This window comes from Brassica napus, chromosome C7 (assembly GCF_020379485.1).
Source record: "Brassica napus cultivar Da-Ae chromosome C7, Da-Ae, whole genome shotgun sequence".
NCBI classification, from domain to species: domain Eukaryota; kingdom Viridiplantae; phylum Streptophyta; class Magnoliopsida; order Brassicales; family Brassicaceae; genus Brassica; species Brassica napus.
Genome location: NC_063450.1, coordinates 36,171,617 through 36,197,031, shown reverse-complemented (window position 1 = coordinate 36,197,031; position 25,415 = coordinate 36,171,617). Strand labels below are relative to the sequence as shown.

The window sequence follows — 25,415 nt, the reverse complement described above, 5'->3', positions numbered from 1 at the left end:
TCGATTTTCTCAGTTTTGTTCAGGGATGGTAGAACTAGATCTAGCCATCCACCAAGTGAAGTCAAGACGACGTAACCTTTTCAATGGCATTGAACTGTGAATATTCAACTTCATCAAGAGTGTTAGAGTATTTATATCCGTCAGATTGTATGCATTGTTGCTTTCTTTTCAGAAAATCAAGTTCGCATACAATGGTATAGATAAAAAATTAAATAATCTATATTCACAAAATCGATATATAGTTAGATATATCCTCTGATTAGTAAAAATAAAATAAAAAGTGATAGCCACTGTTATAAAGGATGCCACTAATTTCATAATGTCCGATAGATGCGTAGTTTTCTTTTACAAATTTCAGGTACATGTCTACAAAATAACTAATAACTAAATTTATTAAAGAAATGTAAAGTTTATTCAATCAGAATCATTTTTCTCAAAATAATATAATAATTTAAAATTTATCTATAAATACATATAATATTATATAAAAATTATGAAAACAATCTTAAATAAATCTATATCATCAATTAAGATAATTAATTATAGACTTAAGTTTTTTTAACTAACATCAACCTAATAATGCATCTTACATTCACCTAATGTATATATTTTTAAATAGATATGTCAATCATGGACCTAGACCGCGGGCATGACCCGTAAAGGATTGTCGCATGACGGTATTAGACCGGGATTTTTTAGCTCGTGGGATGGATTATTGCAAGACTGAGTTTTTTTTGGATGGGCTGAAGTGAGCCATGCGGGATTACAAGTATCCGCATTTTTTCTTATTCATTTCTTGTTTTACCTATAAAAAATGAAAAAGGGAGAGTGAGAAGAAGGTGATTCGTGTGACATCCCCTTGAGAAAATGAAAGGAGTTCCGGCGATGATGATTCGAGCTCCAAAGATGATGATTTGAGCTCTGGCGGTGTTTTAATTTGGTGTTATTTTTATTTACTTTGGAATTTGCAGTTTTGATTTGGTGTTTGGTTTTATTTAATTTTTGGATTCATCAAACTAAAACATTAGTTATAAACTTATGAGTTATAAGCTAATGAAAAACACATTCTCCAATTATCTTTAACTGATATGTTAATATATTTGGAGTGTGACAAAATTAACATCAACTATTTTATTTGGTTACGACAACATGAACGAGACTAAGCTATGATGACTAAGCTATGGTTAGAGCCTTATTGACTAAGCTATTTAATTATATAACAATGATGTCGTCAGCTGAAAATCTAAGCTATAGCAATGATGTCGTTCAGCTGAAAGAGTTAGTCTCATTACTAATTATAGTCTTCTTCGATGTGTTTTCTATTCTTCATATTCTCTTGTTACTGATCATTGATCTCTCGTTACATCAATAGACTAGAGTAGACATCAAACCGTACTGATCATGTTTGTAATATGTTTGGTCGTGCAGGAAGCAGTAGAACATCGGATGTCATGCAGACTGACCCGCGAATGCCTACTAATATTGCGGTTAGTCATTTCGGAGACCGCAGCCCGCACGAGCCTGACCTGCTTGAAGACGAATCCGCTGCGGTATGGGACGGGATGGATTAGGGATGGGCACAAGGCGAGTACTTGCTATTTTGTGTGTACTTGCGACTTGACTTGCCTTGTACGAGTAATAAAATTTTCGACTTGTACTTGCCTTGTTAAAAACGAGTACTTGCTATTTCAAGTACTTGATCAAAAATGAATTACTTGCAAGTTACTTGCCCCGCTTTCTTACATACTATTTACGAGTACTTGTGAACTATTTAAGATTTTTTCTGAGTATTTAAGAACTACTTACTAAATAATAATCTATTAAAAAAAGACATGGAAGTTTATTTTATTTATTCTACTTAACATAACATGTGAATTAATTTAAACTAGATATTTGTTCATTTTATAAAGAAGAAAAATAAAAAATATATATAAATGTTTCTATATATAAACATTGTATAATTTTTACGATGACAAAAATGTATTCTCTAAACAAGTAACTGGTAATAACAAGTCATGTAGTTAAATTTTTAATACTTGTTACTATATAATACTTGACTAGATGACGAATATTTAAAAATCAAGACATATATGAAACAAGTAATAAGTATAAGAAGATTAATGAGTATTTGTGTCCAATCCTAAACGAAAATAAAAGAAAAGACAAATATAAACAGATATTTAATAAATCATGTAAAAAATACCAAGTAATGAAGCAAGTAACGGGGCGTAACAAGTCAAGTACTAAAAATAATAATGGTACTTGATACTTGACTTGGTCTTGCAAGTAATGAAAATTGTCGACTTGTTGCTTGCCTTGACAATACCGAGTACTTGAATTTTCAAGGCGGGTACGAATCAAGTAACGAGCTTAAGGCGAGTAACGAGTAATGATGCACAGCCCTAGGATGGATAAACCTGATTGTCATCTCTATTTTTAAAGGTGTGTTAATTGGATGCACGATAGTTAAATATACAAATTTTAAATTTATTTAGTTATTTTGGAATGAAAATGTTAGATATTATGAATGATCCTTAAGAGAATGTTTGAGATATTTGCACTAATATTTAAATATTTAGAAATATATCTATTGAATGATTGAAACATTTTTTATTTTGAACAAATATGTAGATATTATGATTGATTTATTCTCTTCTGAGAATAATTGAGATGTTTGCACTAAGATCTAAATATTTAGAGACATATATAATGATTGGAATATTTTCATTTTTAACAAATATAACATTTATTTAGTAACAAATCATTTTACTTCTGAGTGTTATATTAGTGAATGAAAAATAAATAATAAGAAAAAAAATCAAAAATCAAAAATAAAACATAACTAAAATCAAATATTTTTTCCTATATTTTATGGCAATCCAAAATCTAAAATCTATTTCCTTCTCAAAGTCAGATAAAGAAACATATACCAAAATAATTAAAATTCTCAATATTATATAATACACAAACTTAACCAAGTTGAATTAAAAAAAAATATTTGCTAAGTTATTATAATTTTCGTTAGTAAATAAAATAAAATATTTGAAATAGTGATACTTTATATTTTTAGAAGTAATAAAATGTATTAAAATTGATTAAAATATTAAATTACCTTTGTAAAAATATATATAAAAAATGCTAAGTTTTTATTTTAAATAAATAAAAAAATTGATACACATTATATATTTAAATTTTACAAAATATTTATTCCCGCGAAATCAAGGATAACCCACCTAGTTTATAGCATTTGATACAATTGTAACATTTTGTAATTAGCACATTTGAATATTTAACCAACTATATTTGTCTATTTTAATATATTTTTAATCTGAATGCAGCAAATAAACTTTATAAAACTGTTAAAAATACTTATAACACATTTGGTTTCATATTAATTTACGTATCTTAAGGGGTGATTATTGGTTTAAGAATTCTAAAATAATTATAAATTTCTGAAAATCTATTGTTATTGGTTTGTGGATTTATAAAATTTTACCAAAATCCATTGTTATTTTTTTTTTGTCAGCAGCAAAACAGATTCATATAGACTCTGCGAACCATCCCGGTAACTCTGCATCCATATGAACGACAAACGACGGTTGTTTCCTTGCACTGCGTGCTAGACTATCCGCCTTTGAGTTATGTGTCCGTGGTATATGAATGATCTCTGAGCTGTTGAAACTTCTCTTCAAGAACTTTATGTCTTCCAAATAACTTGCAAAGGCTGGCCACTCTTCTGGTTCTGAAACCATCTTCACCAATTGAGCACAATCCGTTGCAAAAGTAACACAAGACTGTCGAAGATTCCTCATGCATTCCATTGCCCATATGAGAGCCTCTATCTCTGTGTGTAGTGGCGACTAACTCGCTCTCGTATTCCTTGCTCCCATTAGTCCATCGTAACCTTCCAGGGTACTGTACCATCCTTGCCCTGAATATTTATCCTCTGTTTTCCAAGATCCATCCGTAAAACACCATCTACCTGGCATACTCGGTATTGCCAAAGGTACTGGAACTTGGGTGCGGTCCGTACTCTGAGTCTGAGAGTTTTGTGCTTCTGCCCAAAGTAACGATTCCGTTTCTGCCAATTTGAGAGTATCTCTGGGATCCATATCCAAATTGCTAAAAACTTTATTGTTTCTACCTTTCCATATATACCGGAGAATCCAAGCAAAGTAATGATCCTCCATTTCGGGGGACACTCTCCAAAACAAATGATCCATATTGGTAAACAAAGATTGAGTGGGGAAAATATCTGGATTCGTTGGAATCCGTGAAAGTGCCCAGACCTGAACCGCCGGTGGACATTCAAAAAAAACGTGATTAGTGGACTCCTCGGGGGCTCCACATCGGTCACATACAGTACCTCCTTGCATTCCTCTTGACCTCAAATTTTCTTAACCGCTATACACCCAGTTAAAATTTGCCACAAAAAATGTTTCATCTTGGGTGGGCAGCGTACTTTCCAACAGAACGCCTTCAACGGTGTTATCGAAGGACCAAACTGGGGTGGCATACTTTCTATGTCCGGATATACTCGTTCGACTTCATATCCAGATTTAACCGTGTATTTCTCATTGTTTGTAAAATGCCATCCATTTCGGTCTTCTAGGTGAAATCTGCTTATAGGCATACTTTCAATAATTTTCACATCTTGCGGATCCACCAGAGTCCGAATAACCTGTAGATTCCATGACCGTGATGTTCCATCGATAAGAGCATCCACTGTTAGTTCCGGGTAAAGATTGTGTTGATTTTTATTTGCTGGTCTCGGGCGAGTGGATGGAAGCCAAGAGTCATTCCATACTGAGATAGATGATCTTGTTCCCACCCTTTTGATTAGTCCTTTGCTAACCAGAGATCTAGCAGAGACAATACTACGCCAACCATAAGATGACGAGTATGATCTAATGGGTTCCAGGGGTGAAGCATTCCTGAAATATCTCCCTTTGAAAACACAAGAAAAAAGCGTGTTAGGTTTGTCCATTAATCTCCAAAATTGTTTCCCAAGCATAGCTGTATTAAAGTCTGTAAGATCCTTAAATCCCAAACCTCCATCATCCTTAGGACTACCGAGTTTGTCCCATGATTTCCAATGCATACCTCTCTTATTACCCCCTGGACTCCACCAGAATTGTGCCACAACACTCACTAACTTCTTCATTACCGTTTTCGGGATTCGAAAGCATGACATAACATTGTTTGGCAGAGCTGTAACCACAGATTTTATAATCACCTCCTTACCTCCTCTGGTGAAAAACTTAAAAGTCCATCCATTTACTCTGCTATTTAACCGATCCTGAACAAATCCAAAAACTTGCACCTTTGAACCCCCCAGATTTTCCGGGATTCCCAAATATGACCCAAATCCTCCTAAGTTATGTATACCTAAGACACCTCGTAATTCCTGTCGTGTATCTTCTTCGATTTTGTGTCCAAATTGAATCAATGATTTGTCAAAGTTTATTTGTTGTCCTGAAACCCCTTCATATTCCTTAAGGATCCTAAGAATTGTCTGACATTCTTCCTTCTGAGCTTTGCAAAAGAAAAGACTATCATCTGCAAAGAGTAAATGGGAAATTGAAGGGCAAGCCCTAGCAACCTTTAGACCCGTTAGTTGCTTATTTCTTTCTGCCTTTTTGATATTCACGACCAAAGCTTTTGTGCACATAATAAACAAATAAGGAGATAGAGGATCCCCTTGTCGTAATCCCCTCTGTGGTATTATATGTCCTTTTGGTTGCCCATTTAATAAAACCTTATATTGAACCGAGGAAATGCATTCCATCATTAATTGGATCCAATGCTGATCGAAGCCCATTTTTGTTAGTAGTTCCTGGATGAAGATCCATTCAACTCTGTCATAAGCTTTGCTCATGTCCGTTTTTATTGCCAAAAATTTATCCTGACACGATTTGTTAGTCCGCAGACCATGGAACATCTCCTGAGCTATAAGTATATTATCCGATATTAAACGTCCAGGCACAAAAGCCGATTGCGTCTCTGAGATCAGTGATGGAAGACAGACCTTTAATCTTTGACATAATACCTTAGAAATAATCTTGTATCCTACATTACATAAGCTGATAGGTCTGAGTTCAGTCATCCTTGTGGACCTCTCCTTTTTAGGAATCAAGCAAATATTCGTAATGTTTAACTTTGTATCCAATTTTCCCGATGTCAAAAAATTGTTGACCATTTCCAATAGATCCTTTTTTATTATATGCCATGAGTGTTGAAAAAAGAGAGCCGTCATTCCATCCGGCCCAAGAGCTTTCTCCGGGTGCATCATAAATAAAGCCAGTCGAACTTCCTCCTCAGTTGCTAACCGAAGGAGTCGTTGATTCATTTGTGGGGTAATTGAAGATGTAATCTCATCTAAAAAACCATCAAAAACCTGTAGGAGTTGTCGTCTGAAACAGATCATCAAAATAATCCACTGCCACCTTTTCTACCCCCTGTTCCTCAATTATCCAGTTTCCAACAGAATCATATAGACCCACAATTCGATTACGGGCACGACGTTGTTTTGTTAGAGCATGATAGAATTTTGTATTTAGATCCCCTGAAGTGTGCCATATATTACGACTCTTCTGTTGCCAGAAATCTTCCTCATCCTTATAAGCTTCCTGTAACTTCCTTGAGACCTCCAGAATATCCTCCTGGGTTCTATTATTATCTGTTTGGACCATTGTTATTGGTTTGAAAATTTTAAATTTTATTCAAATATTTTGTTATTCAAAAAGTTTAGTTATCGTTGATTTTGTAAGTTTATTAAAATCTATTGTTATTGGAAATTAAATTCTTTATATTTTTACTTATAATACTAAACTTTTAAAATATCATGTGTACTCATAAGATTTTTGAAATCCATGTAATAAAAACATACACATACAAGCTCAAAAACTAGAATGATATTTCAAAATTAACGTGAACAACCAAACGGGATCATTATTATTATAGCAAAAATAAGAGAATGAAAACAAAACTAAAGAGAGAAATGATTATTTAACAAAACTATGAACACACCAGTTTTGATTGATACCGAGTAACAAAACCGAAAAAAGTCTGACCGTAACACAAAGAACACACCATCAGCGTTGTGTTATGTTTATTGGTATCAGATTTCCCAGATAAATACACACTACCATAATACAAAGAACAAATACCAATTAAAAAATGTCTTACCATTATCATTAACTTCCCTTTTCTACCGATCTGTCCACAATTACGTGATATTTATATATATGGTTTACGTCAAAAAAAAATTTGGAAATTTTTTAGCAAGATTGTTATACGTTACCTTATAAGGAGAAGCTTTTTGAAAAATATCTTATGCAAATCCATAAGATCTATAGAAATCAATACAAAATATTTGATAGAAATTTAGAAAATATTTGTTAACTCTACTTAACTTTTAAAAATCTGTCAATTTTTAAAATCAATAAACTCTTTCCAGATTCTAAGTATAACCCTTCCTAAATCTAAATGGAAATAAAACCCGCGCACAGCGGGTGATCAAAGTGTCATTAAAACTCAAGAAATTTTCCACTTAGAAAAGTAGACAGGAAAAAAAAAGCAGTTGTACAAGACAAAAGCAAAAGAGAAAAATAAATATAATAATCAAAAGTTGTATTTTCCCCGGAAACTGTAACAACCGGGTAAGAAGCCATAGATGACTTCCTCCTCCTCCGTGTTTTGACCAGATCCGTGCGGAGGACGTTAAGAATAATAATCCTAAATCTCTAAGAAAGAAACAAAGAAAGAAAGACGATTTACGGTTTTAATTTTTGGGGTATCATCGGACTGACATGGCAGACGCTCTTTCCTTGATTCCCGCCGCCGTTCAACGCAATCTCTCCGATAAACTCTACGAGAAGCGCAAATATGCGGCTCTTGAGGTTCTCTCACTTCTCTCTTCCCTTTCATTCTCTCAGATGATGATGATATGTAACTGTTTTCGCCTCTTTCAATTGTAGATTGAGAACACTGTGAAGAATCTAACTTCAGCGGGTGACCATGACAAGCTCTCCAAAGTCATTGACATTTTGGTCAAGGAGTTTGCTAAATCTCCTCAACCTAATCATCGCAAGGTTTTTGCTATTTTTCATTCTTTTCTTTCTTTTTTTTACATTTTTCTGCTCTTACTTTGATGATTTATCTTTTTTTTTTTGAATAGGGTGGAGTTCTTGCCTTAGCTGCTGTTACCGTTGGTTTGTCTTCAGCAGCTCCTCAATACCTTGAGGTATCTATGTTTTTACTATCATGTATGTAATCAGTGTGTATCAATGGTATTACTATAGTTTCTGATTCTTCCTCCTTTTGATTTTTATGAAACATGAAGCAAATAGTGCCACCTGTTATTGAATCCTTTATTGATCAAGATAGCCGAGTTCGGTACTATGCTTGCGAAGCTCTCTATAACATTGCAAAGGTATATCACTCTCTACTAGTATAACATTACTATGTCGTTGGTACTGGCATGTTGATGCACCATCCCTCACTTACCTCTCTGGTTTGCTGCAGATTGTCAGAGGCGAGTTCATTTTTTTCTTCAATCAGATCTTTGATGCTTTATGCAAACTCTCGGCTGATTCTGATCCCAGTGTCCAGAGTGCTGCTCATGTCTTAGATGGCCTTGTTAAGGTATTAATCAGTATTCCTTCTTTTTAATACGAGTGCTATATTGATGTTTAATCGTTTGCTGATTAGCTACTTTTGTGGAATAGGATATTGTGACGGAAAGTGATGAGTTCAGGTATGTGTGTGTGTGTGAAAGATAACTCTGTTACTATTTACTTAAAAAAGACTTGACTCTCCTGCTTCACTTTGTTGGTTGTTGGATTTTGCAGTGCTGAGGAATTCATACCTCTGTTGAAAGAACGCATGAACGTTTTAAACCCTTATGTTCGACGGTTTCTGGTAGATTGGATCACTCTTCTTGACAGTGTTCCAGACTTTGATATGCTCGGATTTCTACCAGACTTTCTTGATGGTAATTGCAGTTTTTGTTAATCTTATTCAAGTACAATCATTTGTGTTGCCTTCAGGTGAACTAACTTGTCAATTATTTTCCAGGATTATTCAATATGTTGAGCGACTCCAGTCATGAAATACGACAGCATGCTGTTTCTGCTCTTTCAGAGTTTCTTCAAGAGATCAAAAATTCACCAGTACGGTTTCTGTTGTGTCCTGATTTATAATCCCTTTTCAGTGTTTTTTTTTTCTGTACGTTTCTTCTCACTCTGTTGTTAGTTAGTCAGTGTGCCTTTTTTAAGATTTCATCGGTAAATTTTTGACTGGAGCTATACTGCTGTTGAAAGTCTGTAGATTATGGTCGCATGGCTGAAATACTGGTGCAGAGGGCTTCGTCTCCTGATGAATTCACTCGGTTAACAGCCATCACGTGGGTAAGAAGAAGAAAAAAACATTCTTCTGCTTGGCGGTTACATATGTGGGAGCTACTTTGTCTTTCCAGTAGAGTCATATGATCTGAATAGGTCTTTTAATAGAAAAAAAATGTACTTCTGTAGATAAACGAGTTTGTGAAACTTGGGGGTGACCAGCTCGTGCGCTACTATGCTGATATTCTTGGAGCTATCTTGCCTTGCATATCTGACAAAAATGAAGAAATCAGGGAGGTAGGTTTGGTTCCTCCTCCTTAAGTGATGGAAAATGCTGGTCTTGTCTGTGCAACGTTTCACTTTCTTTATGCTTTTTTACTTACATAAGGTTGCTCGTGAAACCAATGAAGAACTTCGTTCAATTCATGTTGAACCCTCAGATGGTTTTGATGTTGGTGCAATTCTCTCTGTGGCAAAGAGGTTTGTTTCTTTTTTCTTGTGTCTTTGTTTTTGGTCCTTTAGAATGCTATCAATGTTCGTCTGATTTTGGTTGCATCGACCAGGCAGCTATCAAGCGATCATGAGGCTACTCGAATTGAAGCATTGAATTGGATATCAACACTTCTAAACAAGCATCGTGCTGAGGTGAAGAGACCAGTCTTTGTTTGGCATCGTTCTTTTCCAAATGACCCCTTTTGTTCATCGCTTTAAAGCTTAAGTGGTAATATTGCTACAGGTCATGAGCTTCCTGTATGACATATTTGACACACTGCTAAAAGCTTTATCTGATTCTTCTGATGACGTAAGTTTTATCTTCCTGAGTGTTTGTTTGGTGAATTTCTATGCTGTATAGGTTTGATTTTGTCTAGTAATTAATTAATATGATTATTGAACTATCTGGACATTAAAAAATATTAAAGGTGGTGCTCTTGGTTCTGGAAGTTCATGCTGATATAGCAAAAGATCCACAACACTTTCGCCATCTCATTGTCTTTCTAATCCACAATTTTCGATCTGATAGTTCTCTATTGGAAAGGTTAGTCCCATCTTATAATCTGTCTTAAAGTTTGTAGAAAGAACATATTACTTAGTTAGTCAAAAACCTATCTTGTTTAGGCGTGGTGCCCTTATTATCCGGAGGCTGTGTGTACTTTTGGATGCCGAAAGAGTCTATCGAGAGCTCTCAACAATACTAGAGGGAGAAGATAATCTTGACTTTGCTTCAACCATGGTTCAGGTGTTTCTCCTTTCCCAAATTTCTTCACTTAACGAGTGTTTGAGGGTTTAGACAGTTAGATGACTGATTTAGTTTGCATGTTATTTCTCACTTTGTTTTGGTGCTGACTTGACTGTCTTTTTCTTTTATGTTTTCAGGCGTTGAATTTGATTTTGCTTACGTCCTCGGAGTTATCAAAACTAAGAAATCTTTTAAGAGGCTCGCTCGTCACTCGTGAAGGGAAAGAACTTTTGGTTGCCTTGTACGCTTCATGGTGCCACTCACCTGTGGCAATTATAAGCCTCTGCTTATTATCTCAGGTAATTACAGAAACATTTATTTGTTTTATATTTTTTTAAATATCACCATCTGTTGACAGGCTTACCAGCACGCGAGCGTCGTGATTCAATCATTGGTAGAAGAAGACATGAACGTCAAATTTTTCGTGCAGCTTGACAAATTGATCCGTCTTCTCGAAACTCCAATCTTTACTTACCTTAGATTGCAGGTTTGCTTGATTTATCTCAACCCAAAAGAGATCTGTCTCCTTTTTCCAGCTTCTTCTATACATTGCTATTGAAACCTGTTCTCTTTTCCAGCTTCTGGAACCTGGAAGGTACCCATGGTTGCTTAAGACACTTTATGGTCTTCTAATGTTACTTCCACAGGTAAAAGAAAACAGAAGAATAGAGCAAAAATTGTTCTGTTTATAACAAAATCGATGATATTTGATAGTGCCTGGTTTTGTTTTTTCTTTTGTGTTCAGCAAAGTGGGGCGTTTAGGATACTTCAGACGAGGCTGAAAACTGTCCCAACGTACTCATTCAGTGGCGGTGGAGACCAAATAAGCAGAGCATTTTCAGGAGTTCCTTTCTCTCAGTATATGATGCATCATCACGAGGACGGTGATGCAGAAGACTATAATATCAACAGTTCTCACCAAGGAATCAACTTTGCTGCACGGCTGCAACAATTTGAGAATGTACAGAATCAGCATCGTGGCCAGGCAAGAATAAAGAGAACTACTCTAATAGCACCTCCTCTTCTTCTACATCAAAGGTTAGTTAGTACACACAACGCAACACATTTTTTATCGGAAATGCTTTGATTGGTGACACAGTTTCAGGAATTTTAATACCAATTACACAATATTTGCCAAAATCTTATGTATGTGGTGTGGTCATATCATATCATTCTTTTGGGTTTGTGACAAACACAAAATACAAGAAAATTGTGTTAGAAATTTGTCTTGTATTGGTTAGATTGTGAAAAACGCTGTGTTTCTCCTTTCATTTTCTGCGCTTATGTGAATTTACAAACGCTACTAATTGGACTAGTCTGTCAAGGGGTTGATTCAGACATAAACTAATATCACTGTGTTTAAATTGATGTGTTATTAGGAGGTGAGGACATCTAAAGAACAACAACCACCTTCCTTGACATCATTATCAATTGCAGAACACAATCGACCTCCCGCAAGATCCTCAAGAAAAGGCTCTGGTCAATTACAGCTTTAAACCTCCCTGGTATAGACACCACTGATCCCTTTTGTCTCCTATGAAGTTGTATATATCTATCTCTGTCGGGTGTTTTATTTACGACAGATTCTTCGGTCTACCCATTGTTATGGTATCTTCTCTTGAATTTGCTTCCTTTTGAAAAAGGGAGATTATTTTTATTACCCTTTGTGAATGTAAGAAAAACAAGTCATCATGTGGTTTTGTGTTGTTTTATATAACTGGAAAACCACATGAGGATAGAGATGCCTTATTGTATACTTATGTTGAATGATATGCTCCATTTGATTTAAAAAAGAACACGGTTCTCGTATTGTTCTGCAAAGCTCTTTATGACTTTCCTTTTTCACAATGATATATATATAAAGTTAATTCGACTGTCATCCAAATGTATCATTTCTATTTTACATGTGAAGAAAGTGTCATGTATCATCAATTGGTAGGGATGTAAGCCAAGCTCTCTGGTTTAGATAAGGGATGCGTGTTAGTTTGTACACATGAGTTAGTCCATTGTAAATTGACTAAGTATAAAGTCGATAACTCATCCCTTATCTTCCCTTAATGGCAAGAAATGCTGTTTCAGTTACACATTAACATTTTTCGTTTTTACTCTTGTTCTTTGATTTTGTTAGAGGCTAACAAGTGTTAAGGCTAGAATCGCAACATGAATACTCAACTACGAATAGATTATAATATTTTGTTTATTTATTTTCTATGAATACAACATTATTTTTTTTTTCTAGTATTACAACAACATTACATTTTTCATCTTTTTTTCCAAAAATACATCACAAACATGGGAAAAAAGAAAAGAAAAAAAAAGAAGAGACGATCCCTCCTCTCTCCACTATACAAGACGAAATCCAATTTCAAAGAGCGATAATCTTCTCGAAATCAGACTCATCCTCAAAATCAGAAACATGAGCAGAGTAAGACCAAGAGAAGGATCTACTCCCACTCCCTCTCCCTCTCCTTATCCTCCTCTGCGAGTCATTGCCACTCCTAAACCTCTGCCTAAACACAAAATAACACATACTCGCCAACGTCCCCACCAGTATGGGCATCCCAAGCACCGTCACCGTGATCGCCATCCACGAGTTCCCTTTCCCCACAACCGCAAACGCAATCGCCAAAAACGCTCCAAAAGTGCACGCGCAAGCCGCCCACATCAGCTTATTCACCACCGACACGACTTTCTTCTGCGCACGTGTGTCCCACGCAACCAGCGTTATCTGAACCACCACGACCGCTAACGATATAAACAGCGACGTCGCGTTTAAAAGACAGAACACTCGGAACCCCGTGCTCCCCGAGATCTCCGCTTTCCCCGCTCGCGACCCGTCGGTGAAGTACTGACCAGGTAAGTTGAATATCGCCAAGAACGCTATGGACGCGAACAGAACCGCCACGACCGTTATCGAGTTAGTTGTGTTCTGTACCGCTTCTCTGTGGAGCTTTCTCAGCTCTTTGGCGATCCCGGAGACGCGCCGGTTGGTTTTCTCGTTCTGTAGAAGCTGTGACTGCACCTCGTGTTTGATATCGCTCACTGCTCGCTTCAAGGCTCTAGCTTCGTCTTCACGGCCTATGAATCTACCGTGTTTGGCCCCGGCTTCTACTAAAGACTCGTTGATCTCCAACGCTGACTCGCTGTACTGAAGCTTATCAGCCAAGTCCATTGCGGTTTCTTTCTGGTTGTTAACCGCGTTTACTTCAATCGCCGTGAACGTCAGCAACAAGCTCGTTATCTAAAATTTAAAACACAAAACACAATCAACAACAGTGTTTTCTCAAGAGACAATCGAAATAACCAATATTCAAAAAATCACTAGGCTGTACTAGGTGTTTTGTAAAATACTAGTGACTATAAACGTTAATAAATTATTGATTTATCTTTTATATATTTTACACTCAAATAGATTTTTAGTTTAATTATAAAATTATTTTCATGAGTAATAAAAACTAGATTTACAAAAAAAAAATTGAACAAATTTTTGAATTTACACTCACATTATTGCTTAATTTAACCGATTTAGAACGATTTAAACAGATATAAAACAATTTAAAACGGTTTGGACCTATTTAGAATGATTTAGACCGATTTGTGTTTTATAAATAGGATTTCAACAAAATAGTCTCGGCTATTACTAGTTTGCCGTCTAGGCCCAAAATCAGTTTCTAGAACATTGGTAATAACACACTCGTATTAGAGGGGTCTTATAATACCTGTGGCCGGCACTTTCGAGTAGCGATATGAAGAGCTGTGTTCCCTTTACGATCTCTATCGTTTAATATACTGTAATCAGCCTGCAAAATCTCTTCAACTACTTCCACGCTTTGCCCTTTAACAGCCATGTGAAGAGCGGTCTGACCTTTCTTATCTTTGACACCGACGATCGCTGCGTCTCTCTCTAGGAGAGCTCTCACTATCCGAAGAAGACCGTACCTGCCCGCTGTGTGCAGCGATGTTTTCCCGTTCTTTCTAACGATCATCGCACAGGTCGGATCAACATCTAGCATTGCGTTTACTATCTCTAAGTGATCTTGAACCGCAGCTGCGTAGAGCGGACTCGTGTTTGAAGCGTCGCAGATTCTGCAAAGCTCAGGCCATAGACTCAGTAGCTCCTTCACTATGCCTGGAGATAGTCAGAGCCAAAAACGGTCAAAAATAAAGCTAGTGAAGCTCAAATTAGCCTATGACCCCTATAAAATTTTAATAAATATATCTATATAAACCTCAAATTTGTTAAAAAAAAAAGTATTTAACTCTTACTAAATTGTATATATCCCTAAAATCTCTACAAGATTATAGTCTTCAAGATTGATTTAGAACTCAAAATTAAAGATCATTATTTTCAGCAAAAAGAATAATAGAAACAGAGAGATTAGGACATTCAGACAAGACATACCTAAGTGTCCTCGTTTGGCGGCGACATGAAAAGCGTTCATGTCGGATTTGGATCTGATCTTAACTGCTTCCAAACTACAAAACCTAATCAAGTAACTGAAAACATCTTGCAGATTCTCAGCGGCGGCGATGTACACGGCGGTTTCTCCGGCGTCGTTTTGAACGGACATAAGCTCAGACACAGCAGAAGACGGCGATGACTCATCGATGAGTTCGTCTCCGGTTAACTTTTCGACTAATTCTTGGAGTTGGTTGAGGTCTCCTGATCGAACCGAGGAGAAGAAAGCTTGGTGAGTAAGAAACCTCATCTGCTTCGCCTCCATCTTCGTTAAAGCTCTGAGCTTTCTCTCTCTCTAGACGAATAAAGTTCTCAGCTTTTCACAGACACACGCACTCTCTCTCTCTCTCTCTAGAAATCTAACGCAGACCCCATCAAATTTACGAGATTGGATCTTCAATAGTTTCAAAAAGACACATCTTTTTGAAAGCTATGCTTTGCAATCGAGTTGGGATTCATGTGGGTGAAACCGTGTTGGGTTCTTGCTTTTGCTTTAATTTTTAATTTAATGTATTATTGATAGAAAAAAAAAGAAGTTTTTTTTAAAGAGTTTTGCTTTTGTTGGAGAGTTGACACTGAAAAAGATAATGGGAATCTTTCTCTCAATCAAAACCTGAATGGTCTGTGAATTTCCCCCTTTCTAATAATTCATTTCTCTGTATTTTATTCATTTTAAAATGTATTTTTCCTAATTTGATAAGACAGCAACTATTTTTTGTACTAAAACTTATTATTTTATCCCAACTTATTTTAGTATTGATAACGAATGATCATGTGGACCGTTGACAGTTTAAATGATTTTAATTTTGGAAGATATCAAAATATGCATGTGATTGTTATTTGGATTAATATTCACAAACTCAAATTCAGCATATATATAAAGCTATATAAAAATATGACTCGTTTATTATTAAGATTTTAATTTCTGCTGTAGAAAACTGGGAATGATATCATACTAAAAAAATGGGAATAATATTCATGAGTAAAAATATAGTTTTTTTGTCATGAGTAAAGATATAATATTCTATACCTTTCTAGCTCAAAGAAGACATACCTATCGCTGTGACAGTTGAGTTAAGCAGCCAAAGCCCAAGCAGCCGACCGTAACTCGACTACTTTTATTTAAAAGACTATTGGGCTTGTAAATATAGAGCAAGCTTCTATTTTGTTTTAAGGCAATATTTAATATGATTAAAAGCGCATTATATTTAACAACTAATCTTATGAGTATTTGCACTGCATAGTAATGGATAGAAGATATACTAGGCAACCATACATTGTATGAATCATCTTTATTTAGCTAGATGGTCATAGTGAGTATGCGATATGACCTCAATGTCCTTTTGTGAGCATGAGTTTTGATTTAGGCATCATCGTTTAATGTAACCTAGGTGCTTAGGACCGTCTCCAAGAGTGGTGTTGGTGTCAGATATTTAAACCAAGCGAGTGGAAACCGATGTCGTTTTTCATTATTTTAATGAGTGGTTACAATTGGCGCGTACAATTCACAATCACAATTGGTTTTTGCAAATTGATATTTACAACTTCACACGTAATCAAAACCGGTTATTACTTCTAATATTAATACATTGTTTTACTCAACCGGTTTTCTGGTTTAGCATCCATATTGAAATGTGCTTAATCGGCTAACTATATAAACACAACTCTTGTTCACTAAACCTATGTTTTTTATATCAAAATAGTCATACTTGTTAGCTTAACAACCATAGGACTATGCTCTCATCGAAACACTTTCGCTTTAGGAAATCATAAACATTAGAACTCATATTTCAAACTAACATGCCTATTAGTTGGCTTGTAGAAAAGATCTATCTTCTTATATGTTTGTCTTAACCGCTAAATCAGTTGGCTATATATATCAGAGAGAAACCCTTTAACTCCACAAATAATCAAAACCGGTTATTACGTACAACATCAATACACTGTTTACTTAACCGGTTTTCAGTTTTAGTATCCGTATTGAAATTTGCTAAACCGATTTTTCGGCATATTAAAGTAACTAAACAATACTAATTTGGTACGAGAATAGTTTAAAAACATCATAATGCAATTAAACATAAAGTCAGTTTTCGACAAAGTCATAACACACCCAAAGTCTTAGCACACAGAAACAGATAAACACACAACAACTTCAAACAAACACAAATTTTATCACACTTGAGTAGAGTAAGACAGGTCGCAATTCACAACATACAAGGTATGGTGGAATTCATATGCCATAACAGCTACAACCTTGGCTTCTATGGCCACATAGTCAGAACTGATAGCTCGACAACCTTCTAATCCTCCCAGTGAATGGTTTAACATCAACAACATTGCGGTTATCAGTGAATCCCAGTGAATGGTTCCACTTCAACAACATCAACACAATTGGGTTTCAAACAAAACTTTCTCGTTTTCAAGTGCAAAATCTGGTTTAAATCAGAAAATTTGGTTTCTACCCAAACTAACCGGTTTAACCATCTATTAACCATCACTAAAACCATATATCCAGTTTTAAAGACAAGCACATCACTAAAATCTTCTTTCTTTTTCTCAATCAACCTCCAGGTTCTGCAAAAATTGACCCATGTATCAAGTCTAGTTTCCTTTCTAGATCTTTTACGGCTGTCATGGCTGAGGAGACATTCCCATCAATTCGCACTAGCTCCGGCTTGATTCTATCAAACAAAACAGATGCAGTGTTGTCAATCTCCACAGTGCCAGTGTTCACCGGTAGTTTACTTGTCTTATTTTCTTTAGCACGTGCTTTTGCATCCTCCCTCATTCTCTGGACATCGCTCTTCGTAGCTCCACCTTTAAACATTGAGCTCCAGAACTTGTGGCCTCTCTCTATGAGTTTCAAAAGATTGTCCACCCGTTCATCAACTTCCTCATCAGACCATTCAAGTGTGTTCTAATCCAATGGCCGCGATGGATCTCGGTCAATGATGCTCTTTACATATACCTACAAATGTACAGTCAATGACAAAAACATAAGATGAATCTTTGTCCATAGCAATAACTGTTTTCATTTTGACAAAAATCTTATTTACTAGACCAGTTCTTTTGCATATATTTGATTCGTTTACACACCTCTGTTATTTTTGCCAATGCTTCTTGCGTGTGCAGGGCTCAGTGTCTGTTTTTTTAATTCTTCTCAACTGCATCGTCCACATCTTCTCAGCTGCATCTTCCACCATCCTCTCTGAAAATCAATTCACCACTCCTAATTTTTTTGTGTTAAAAACAACTACAAAAGCCCTGCAAGCGTGTTTAATTTCCCTATGAAGCAAGGGATTTGAGAATTTGCAATTTCTGACACAATATTTTGCGTGTGATAGGGTTTAATAGCTTATCAACTAGAGTACCATAGTCTGAGCAAAGACAATGTCAGGGTAATAAACATGCCTAATTATAGAGTCAAAATAGGAATACACTACGTTCGTTCTACACTTTAAACAGGTATAGTCATTTACCCAACTACCGCCGCTTTTATGGTTAATGAGCTAAATGACTCTAATTTTATTATATAAAGTTTGGTTCTTTAAAGTTGTTAATTAACATAATCACGACACATATCAATTATATATTTAAGATTGTGACATGTGTTAATCTATGTCATAGTTAAAAATATATATACTAAGATATTAACAAAAATGAATTTTATATAATAAGATCTTATTATATATATTATTTAATAGTAATTTCTTTTTTTTTTTAATCCTAATCAAAAGATTATTTGATAATAATTTCCTTCTAATATTGTGACATATGTTTAAATATATAATGATTAAAAATATATATAATAAGATAATAAAAACGAATTTTGAAAAAAACTACTTTTAAAATTATTTAATAGTAAAAAAGATTTTTTTTAAAACATGAAGAAAAACTAATTTTAAAATAAATAATATTACTTTTTTAAAAGCATAATTAAAATAAAATTTTAAAATTACTCTTATTATTTTCTTACAAATAAATAACTTTATTTTTTTAATAGATAATTGTATGATAAAGAATTATGACAAAAAATAGCTACAAATATTTCACATCTATATTTAGGTTTAAGCTTCCACATATTATTTTTACAAAACACTTTTTACAAAACACAATAGTATTTACATAAAAGTATTACGTGAGTATTTTATTTTAATTTCTTGATACAACTCAACTTTTTATTATCCTTATTACATCTTATAATGCTAATGCTAGCATAACTTTTAATTTTGATGTTATTGTACATGAGTATGTGTGAATATTATAAATATATGTTTGTATGTATAAGGCAAAATATATAAATAATTAAATAATTTTTTCTATTAAAAATAAAATAGTTGTATAAAAATCTAAAATAAATAGAATAATTAATTTCCTTTTTAAAAGTCTAAATAAAAAAAAAAGTAATCTTATTTTTGTTATAATTAACTAACTTTACTTTTTAATAATTTTGTGTTAAAAAATATAAACCAAAATTAACTTCAAATATTTCACCTGATATGATTGTGATATGTATCAATTAAAAAATTAGATTGTGAATGTGTCAATAAAAACTTTCATTATGTGAAAATAGCTTCTTCTTTTCCTAAAATCTTAAATAAAAGAATTTTTTTTTTCTAATCTTAACCAATTAAAAAAATTCTTTTTTTAATCGTGACCAGGTAGAATTGTAAAATTTTATTTAATAGTAATTTTTATTTTAAAAATTTGATGATAAACATGATCGCAACAATTATTCTATTAACAAGAAAAATTGTAAAAATATTAATGATATTGGAAAAAACGAATTTTAAAATTTCAACTTTTAAAAATAGTTAATATTAACTGGAAATAGTTATTTGAAAGAAATTTTATTTTTTAAATCCTAAACAAAATATAATTGTTAAAGATTAGGTAATATTAATTTCATTTTTTAAAACCCTACAAAACTATAAAAGAATATTTGATAATTGTTTTTCTTTTTTATAAAAAAAAATCCTTAACAAAAGAAATTTGTATAATATTTTTAAGTCCTAACCAAAAGGGAATTGAAAAATTTTATTTGATATTATTTTTAAGTGTTAATACGAATTGTAAAGTTGTTTAATTAACAAAAGAAGAGTAAAATTAGTATTGATATGAATTTTAAAAATAACAATTTTAAAAATATTTATTAATAACTAAAAATAATTATTTGATAGCCATATTTTTTTTTCTGAAATTCTAAACAATATTGTAAAAGTGTATTTAATATTATTTTTTATTTTTTAATTGTAAATAAAAGGAGATTTATAAAAATGAATTTTTTTTTCCTTTTTTAAAAAATCCTAGCAAAATAAATTTTAAAGACTTATTTAATAAAACATTAAATTAGTACATCAAAACATGTATAATGTTGTCATTGATTCGATTGGTGTATTTATATTTATGGCATGATTTATTATGGTATGACTCAAACAACCACTACAAGAAAACGTGCCCATAACAACGAAGATTTATGACGAAAATATTTTGTCGTAAATTTACATGGTGTTTACAACGCAGTTACGAGGAATCCAACTTTCGTCGTAAACGCCATGTAAATTTACGACGAATAGTGTTCGTCGTAAAATCCATGTAAGTTTACGACGAATGTACGTGGAATGAGAAATACGTCGTAATCATTACATCGACATTACAACGAAACATGTTACCGTTATATTTAGGTGAAAACGTGTATTCAATGTGCTTTAACTTACCTAATTTCGTCGTAAAGTCGTTGTAAATATTATGTTAAAACCATGTAAAATCCATGTAAAATATTCCTTGTAAAATCGTTGTTATATTTCAACTACCCAACTCAAAAATTTCTCTAAATATATGTCATTTCCCACAACTCTCTTCCTCACAACACACAAACGGAAAAAAAAAATCCGAAAAAAATCAGAAAAAAAAAAGATTTCAAAAAAAAATTTAAGAAAAAAATGGCCGGTGGCGGTAGTATTTACGAGTTACGGAGTTGGATGTATTTGCACAAAGATTCCAACGGGAGGGTGACGAACGCATTTCTGAGCGGGCTAGAGACATTCATGCACCAGGCGGGCTGTACACCGATCACACAGGAAAGCGGTAAGATGTTCTGCCCCTGTCGGAAATGCAAGAATTCAAAATTTGCACGTAGTGAAACTGTATGGAAGCATTTAGTAAACAGAGGATTTACACCACAGTACTACATTTGGTATCACATGGAGAGGGTTATGGGGGAAATGAAGCTAGTAGTAGTAATAATAATTTTGAGGATGGTCATCATAGTGAAGAACCGAATCATTTGCATAATGAATATAATTATCATCAAGATCATGAGCAGATGGTAGATCATGATAGGGTTCAAGATATGATTAGTGATGCATTTTTAGAAACAACTACAACAATAGCTGATGGAACTGGAAATGTAGAAGAACCTAATTTGGATGCAAAAAAGGTTTTATGAAATGCTAGATGCTGCAAATCAACCAATCTACACTGGTTGTAGAGAAGGTCTCTCTAAATTGTCTCTAGCAGTTAGGATGATGAATATTAAAATGGATCATAATTTACCTGAGAATTGCATGGATGCATGGGCAGAGTTGTTTAAAGAGTATTTGCCAGAAGACAACGTGTCTGCTGAATCTTATTATGAGATTCAGAAATTGGTTTATAGTCTTGGGTTGCCTTCAGAGATGATTGATGTTTGCATCGACAACTGCATGATCTACTGGAAAGAAGATGACAAGTTAGAAGAGTGTCGATTCTGCAAAAAACCACGATTCAAACCCCAAGGCCGTGGGAGGAATAGGGTACCGTACCAAAGGATGTGGTACCTACCAATTACAGACAGATTGAAAAGATTATATCAATCTGAGAGGACTGCTGCGTCAATGAGATGGCATGCGGAACATGTCCAGAGAGATGGTGAGGTTGCACATCCATCAGACGCAAGAGCGTGGAAACATTTCAACAAGGTACACACAGATTTTGCTACAAATATTCGGAATGTCTATCTTGGGTTATGCACCGATGGATTTAGTCCATTTGGAATGTCTGGTAGACAATATTCTTTGTGGCCAGTCATTCTTACGCCGTACAATTTACCGCCGGATATGTGCATGGAACAAGAATTTCTATTTTTGACCATATTAATCCTTGGGCCGAAGCATCCAAAACGGTCTCTTGATGTTTTTCTTCAACCGTTGATAGAAGAGCTAAAGCAATTGTGGTCAGAAGGGGTGAGGACGTACGATTGTTCCTTGAAAAACAATTTTACGATGCGAGCAGTTCTGCTGTGGACGATAAGTGATTTCCCTGCTTATGGGATGTTGTCTGGCTGGACAACACATGGAAGATTATCTTGTCCCTATTGTCTTGGATCGACAGATGCTTTTCAACTGAAGAATGGTAGGAAGAGTTGTTGGTTTGATTGTCATCGTCGCTTTCTTCCATTTGCCCATCCGTACAGAAGAAATAAGACATTGTTTCGGCACAAAAAAATTGTCAGAGACGGTCCTCCTCAATATCTCACCGGCCAGCAGATCGAAGCAGACATTGATTATTATGGAGCTCAGGAAACAGTTAAAGTTGGAGGAAATTGGCATGTTCCTGGAAATATGCCTGATGGGTATAGTGTGTCTCACAATTGGCATAAGAAGAGTATATTTTGGGAGCTACCCTATTGGAAGGATCTTCTCTTACGCCACAATCTGGATGTCATGCATATTGAGAAGAACTTTATTGAGAACATCATGAATACATTACTTAACGTCCCTGGGAAGACAAAAGATAACAAAAAGTCAAGGATGGACTTACCTGATATTTGCTCAAGAAGTGAGTTACATATCAAGAGCAATGGAAACGTTCCTGTTTCCATCTTCCGGTTGTCATCAGAAGCCAAAACAACCTTGTTTGACTGGGTTGCATCAGAAGTTAAGTTTCCTGATGGTTATGTTTCAAATCTGTCAAGATGTGTTGAACGAGGTCAAAAGTTCTCTGGAATGAAGAGTCATGATTGTCATGTGTTTATGCAACGACTACTTCCATTTGCTTTTGCCGAGCTCCTTCCAGCAAATGTCCATGAAGTACTTGCAGGTAATTATAATTTTATAATATATATACATATGTTATGAAATGTTATTAATTTGATTACTTTTGCAATATACAGCCATCGCCGCTTTTTTCAGAGATCTTAGCACACGTACGTTCAAGGAAGAAGTAATCGAACAACTTCATCATAACATTCCGATCATATTGTGCAACCTGGAGAAGATATTTCCTCCTTCATTTTTTGACGTCATGGAGCATCTAGTTGTCCACCTACCGTATGAAGCATTGCTTCGTGGACCTGTTCACAACGGATGGATGTATCCGTATGAGCGACAGATGAAACATTTGAAGGGGAAAGCAAAAAATCTTGCAAAGGTGGAAGGTTCAATAGTTGCGGGGAGTTTGACAGCCGAAACATCTAACTTCACATCATACTACTTTGCTCCAACTGTTCGTACGAGAAAAAGAGTTCCTAGAAGATATGATGATGGTGGAGTACCGACATCATATCCAATTGATGGTGTTCCTGACATTTTCTGCGAAATTGCACGGTTTGGTGGTAAAACGAAAGAAGTATGGTGGTCATGTGAAGAGGATAAACATAGTGCCCACACTTATATTCTGCTCAACTGCGAGGATGCAGTGACCCGTTACTTTGAAAGGTAAATATTTTTGTGAATGTTAATTATATGAATTGAAGTTAATTATGTATGACTTGATTATTTGTTTAATTTGCAGCATGTTTGTATCTCAAGTTGAAGAAGCAATACCAGGAATATCTGCAACTGATGTGGACACACGTAAAGATAAGCACTTTGTCAAGTGGTTAAAATCACATGTACGTAATATATCTCATACATTGATTAATTAAGTAAGTGTTTTGATACTTCAATATTAATTAAGAATAATTGCTTTTTACAGGTTGATTATGACGATCATTATTATCCCGTATGGTTTCACGAATTGGTTCAAGGTCCAGTTGCAAAGGTCACCACATCACATATGTATTTCACACGAGGATTTACCTTTCACACATACGAGTATGGGAGACATCGGGCAACGAGTAACTACGGAATATGTGTGAAAGGTGAAACGGACATTTACGAGATCTTGCAGGAGATTATTGAAGTGGAATTTCCGGGGTTATTGAAGCTAAAATGCGTCCTCTTCAAATGTGAATGGTTCGATCCTGTTGTGAACCGAGGGATTCGGTATAACAAATTTGGTGTTGTGGATGTCAATTTTGGGAGAAAATACAACAAATTTGAGCCTTTCATTTTAGCTTCACAAGCCGAGCAAGTTAGCTTCCTTCCTTATCCTCGGCTTCGAACTTCCGGGATAAACTGGTTAGCTGCTATCAAAATTACACCTCGTGGACGCATTGTCGCTGGAGAAGAACCGCCCTTGCAAGAAGAAGACGCTATCAATGAAGTTTAGGTACCAGAACAACCAACTGATGAAATCCTTTTGATCGACCCGCAAAACTTTCAATATGAAGATATTCCCGAAGATGCGACAGATGAAGCACGTGAAGACGAGTTCGAGAGAAGCGACGATGATGATTGTAATGATAGTGATGAGAACGAAAACGATTTAGAGTGATGTAATATTGATGAGAACGAAAACGATTTAGAGTGATGTAATATATGTAACAAATGTTGTATTTCTCTATTGTAACATATGTTTAAAGAAATATTGTTTTTTTATCATGTTAATGTATGTGTAACATATGTTGTTTTATATAATATGTATTTCTTTAGTTTTTAGAAAATTATTTGGAGTTTTAGGATTTTAGAGTTTAAGTTGGAGAAAGAGCACGAAGTAGTAGAGAAGAGATATGATGTTAGATGATATGTGACTTTGGGGTTTAGGGATTTCATTCTCGTTGTTTAGGGTTAAGCGTTGTAAAATCGTCGTAAATAGTTATCTATTCCACGTAATTTCGTCGTAAATGGAAAAACGCGGGTCTGGTAACTTCGTCGTAAATGCGGGCCTGGTAAATTCGTCGTAAACCGACGTTTTGACGTAATTTCGTCGTAAATCGAAAAACGCGGGCCTGGTAACTTCGTCGTAAATGAAAAAACGTGGGCCTGGTAGCTTCGTCGTAATATTACGTCGCGTTTACGACGGATCCTTTTCTATATATTGAGACGCCGAGACGAGGCTTCCTCGTTCATTCCTCCCAAACTCCTCTCCTCTCCCTCTAAGGTACACTCTCTTTCCTCCTTTTTTTAAGTTAGTTTAGGTTATTAATTAGTTAGATAATTAGTTTAGGTGATTAGTTAGATAATTAGTTTAGGTGATTAGTTAGATGACGAAATACTATAGTTTAGGTGATTAG

General features: G+C 34.8%; 1 protein-coding gene, 1 long non-coding RNA gene and 1 pseudogene across 2 annotated transcripts; 1 reads left to right on the top strand and 2 right to left on the bottom strand.

Moving 5' to 3' along the window:
* Positions 1–7,595: 7,595 nt before the first annotated feature.
* Positions 7,596–12,390, top strand: LOC106411354 (annotated as a pseudogene).
* Positions 12,391–12,754: 364 nt separating this feature from the next.
* Positions 12,755–15,663, bottom strand: LOC106410727 (ankyrin repeat-containing protein At2g01680). The gene is made up of 3 exons (XM_013851313.3): positions 14,984–15,663; positions 14,301–14,710; positions 12,755–13,822 (listed from the first exon to the last, which is right to left on the bottom strand). Exons 1-3 carry the CDS (start codon positions 15,303–15,305, stop codon positions 12,947–12,949), a joined length of 1,608 nt encoding a protein of 535 aa, XP_013706767.2. The 5' UTR covers positions 15,306–15,663; the 3' UTR covers positions 12,755–12,946.
* A 1,450-nt stretch (positions 15,664–17,113) lies between these two features.
* On the bottom strand, positions 17,114–18,516 carry LOC106409492. The gene is made up of 2 exons (XR_001282086.3): positions 18,137–18,516; positions 17,114–18,008 (listed from the first exon to the last, which is right to left on the bottom strand). It is a non-coding gene; the product is annotated as an uncharacterized LOC106409492 (long non-coding RNA).
* Positions 18,517–25,415: the final 6,899 nt, after the last annotated feature.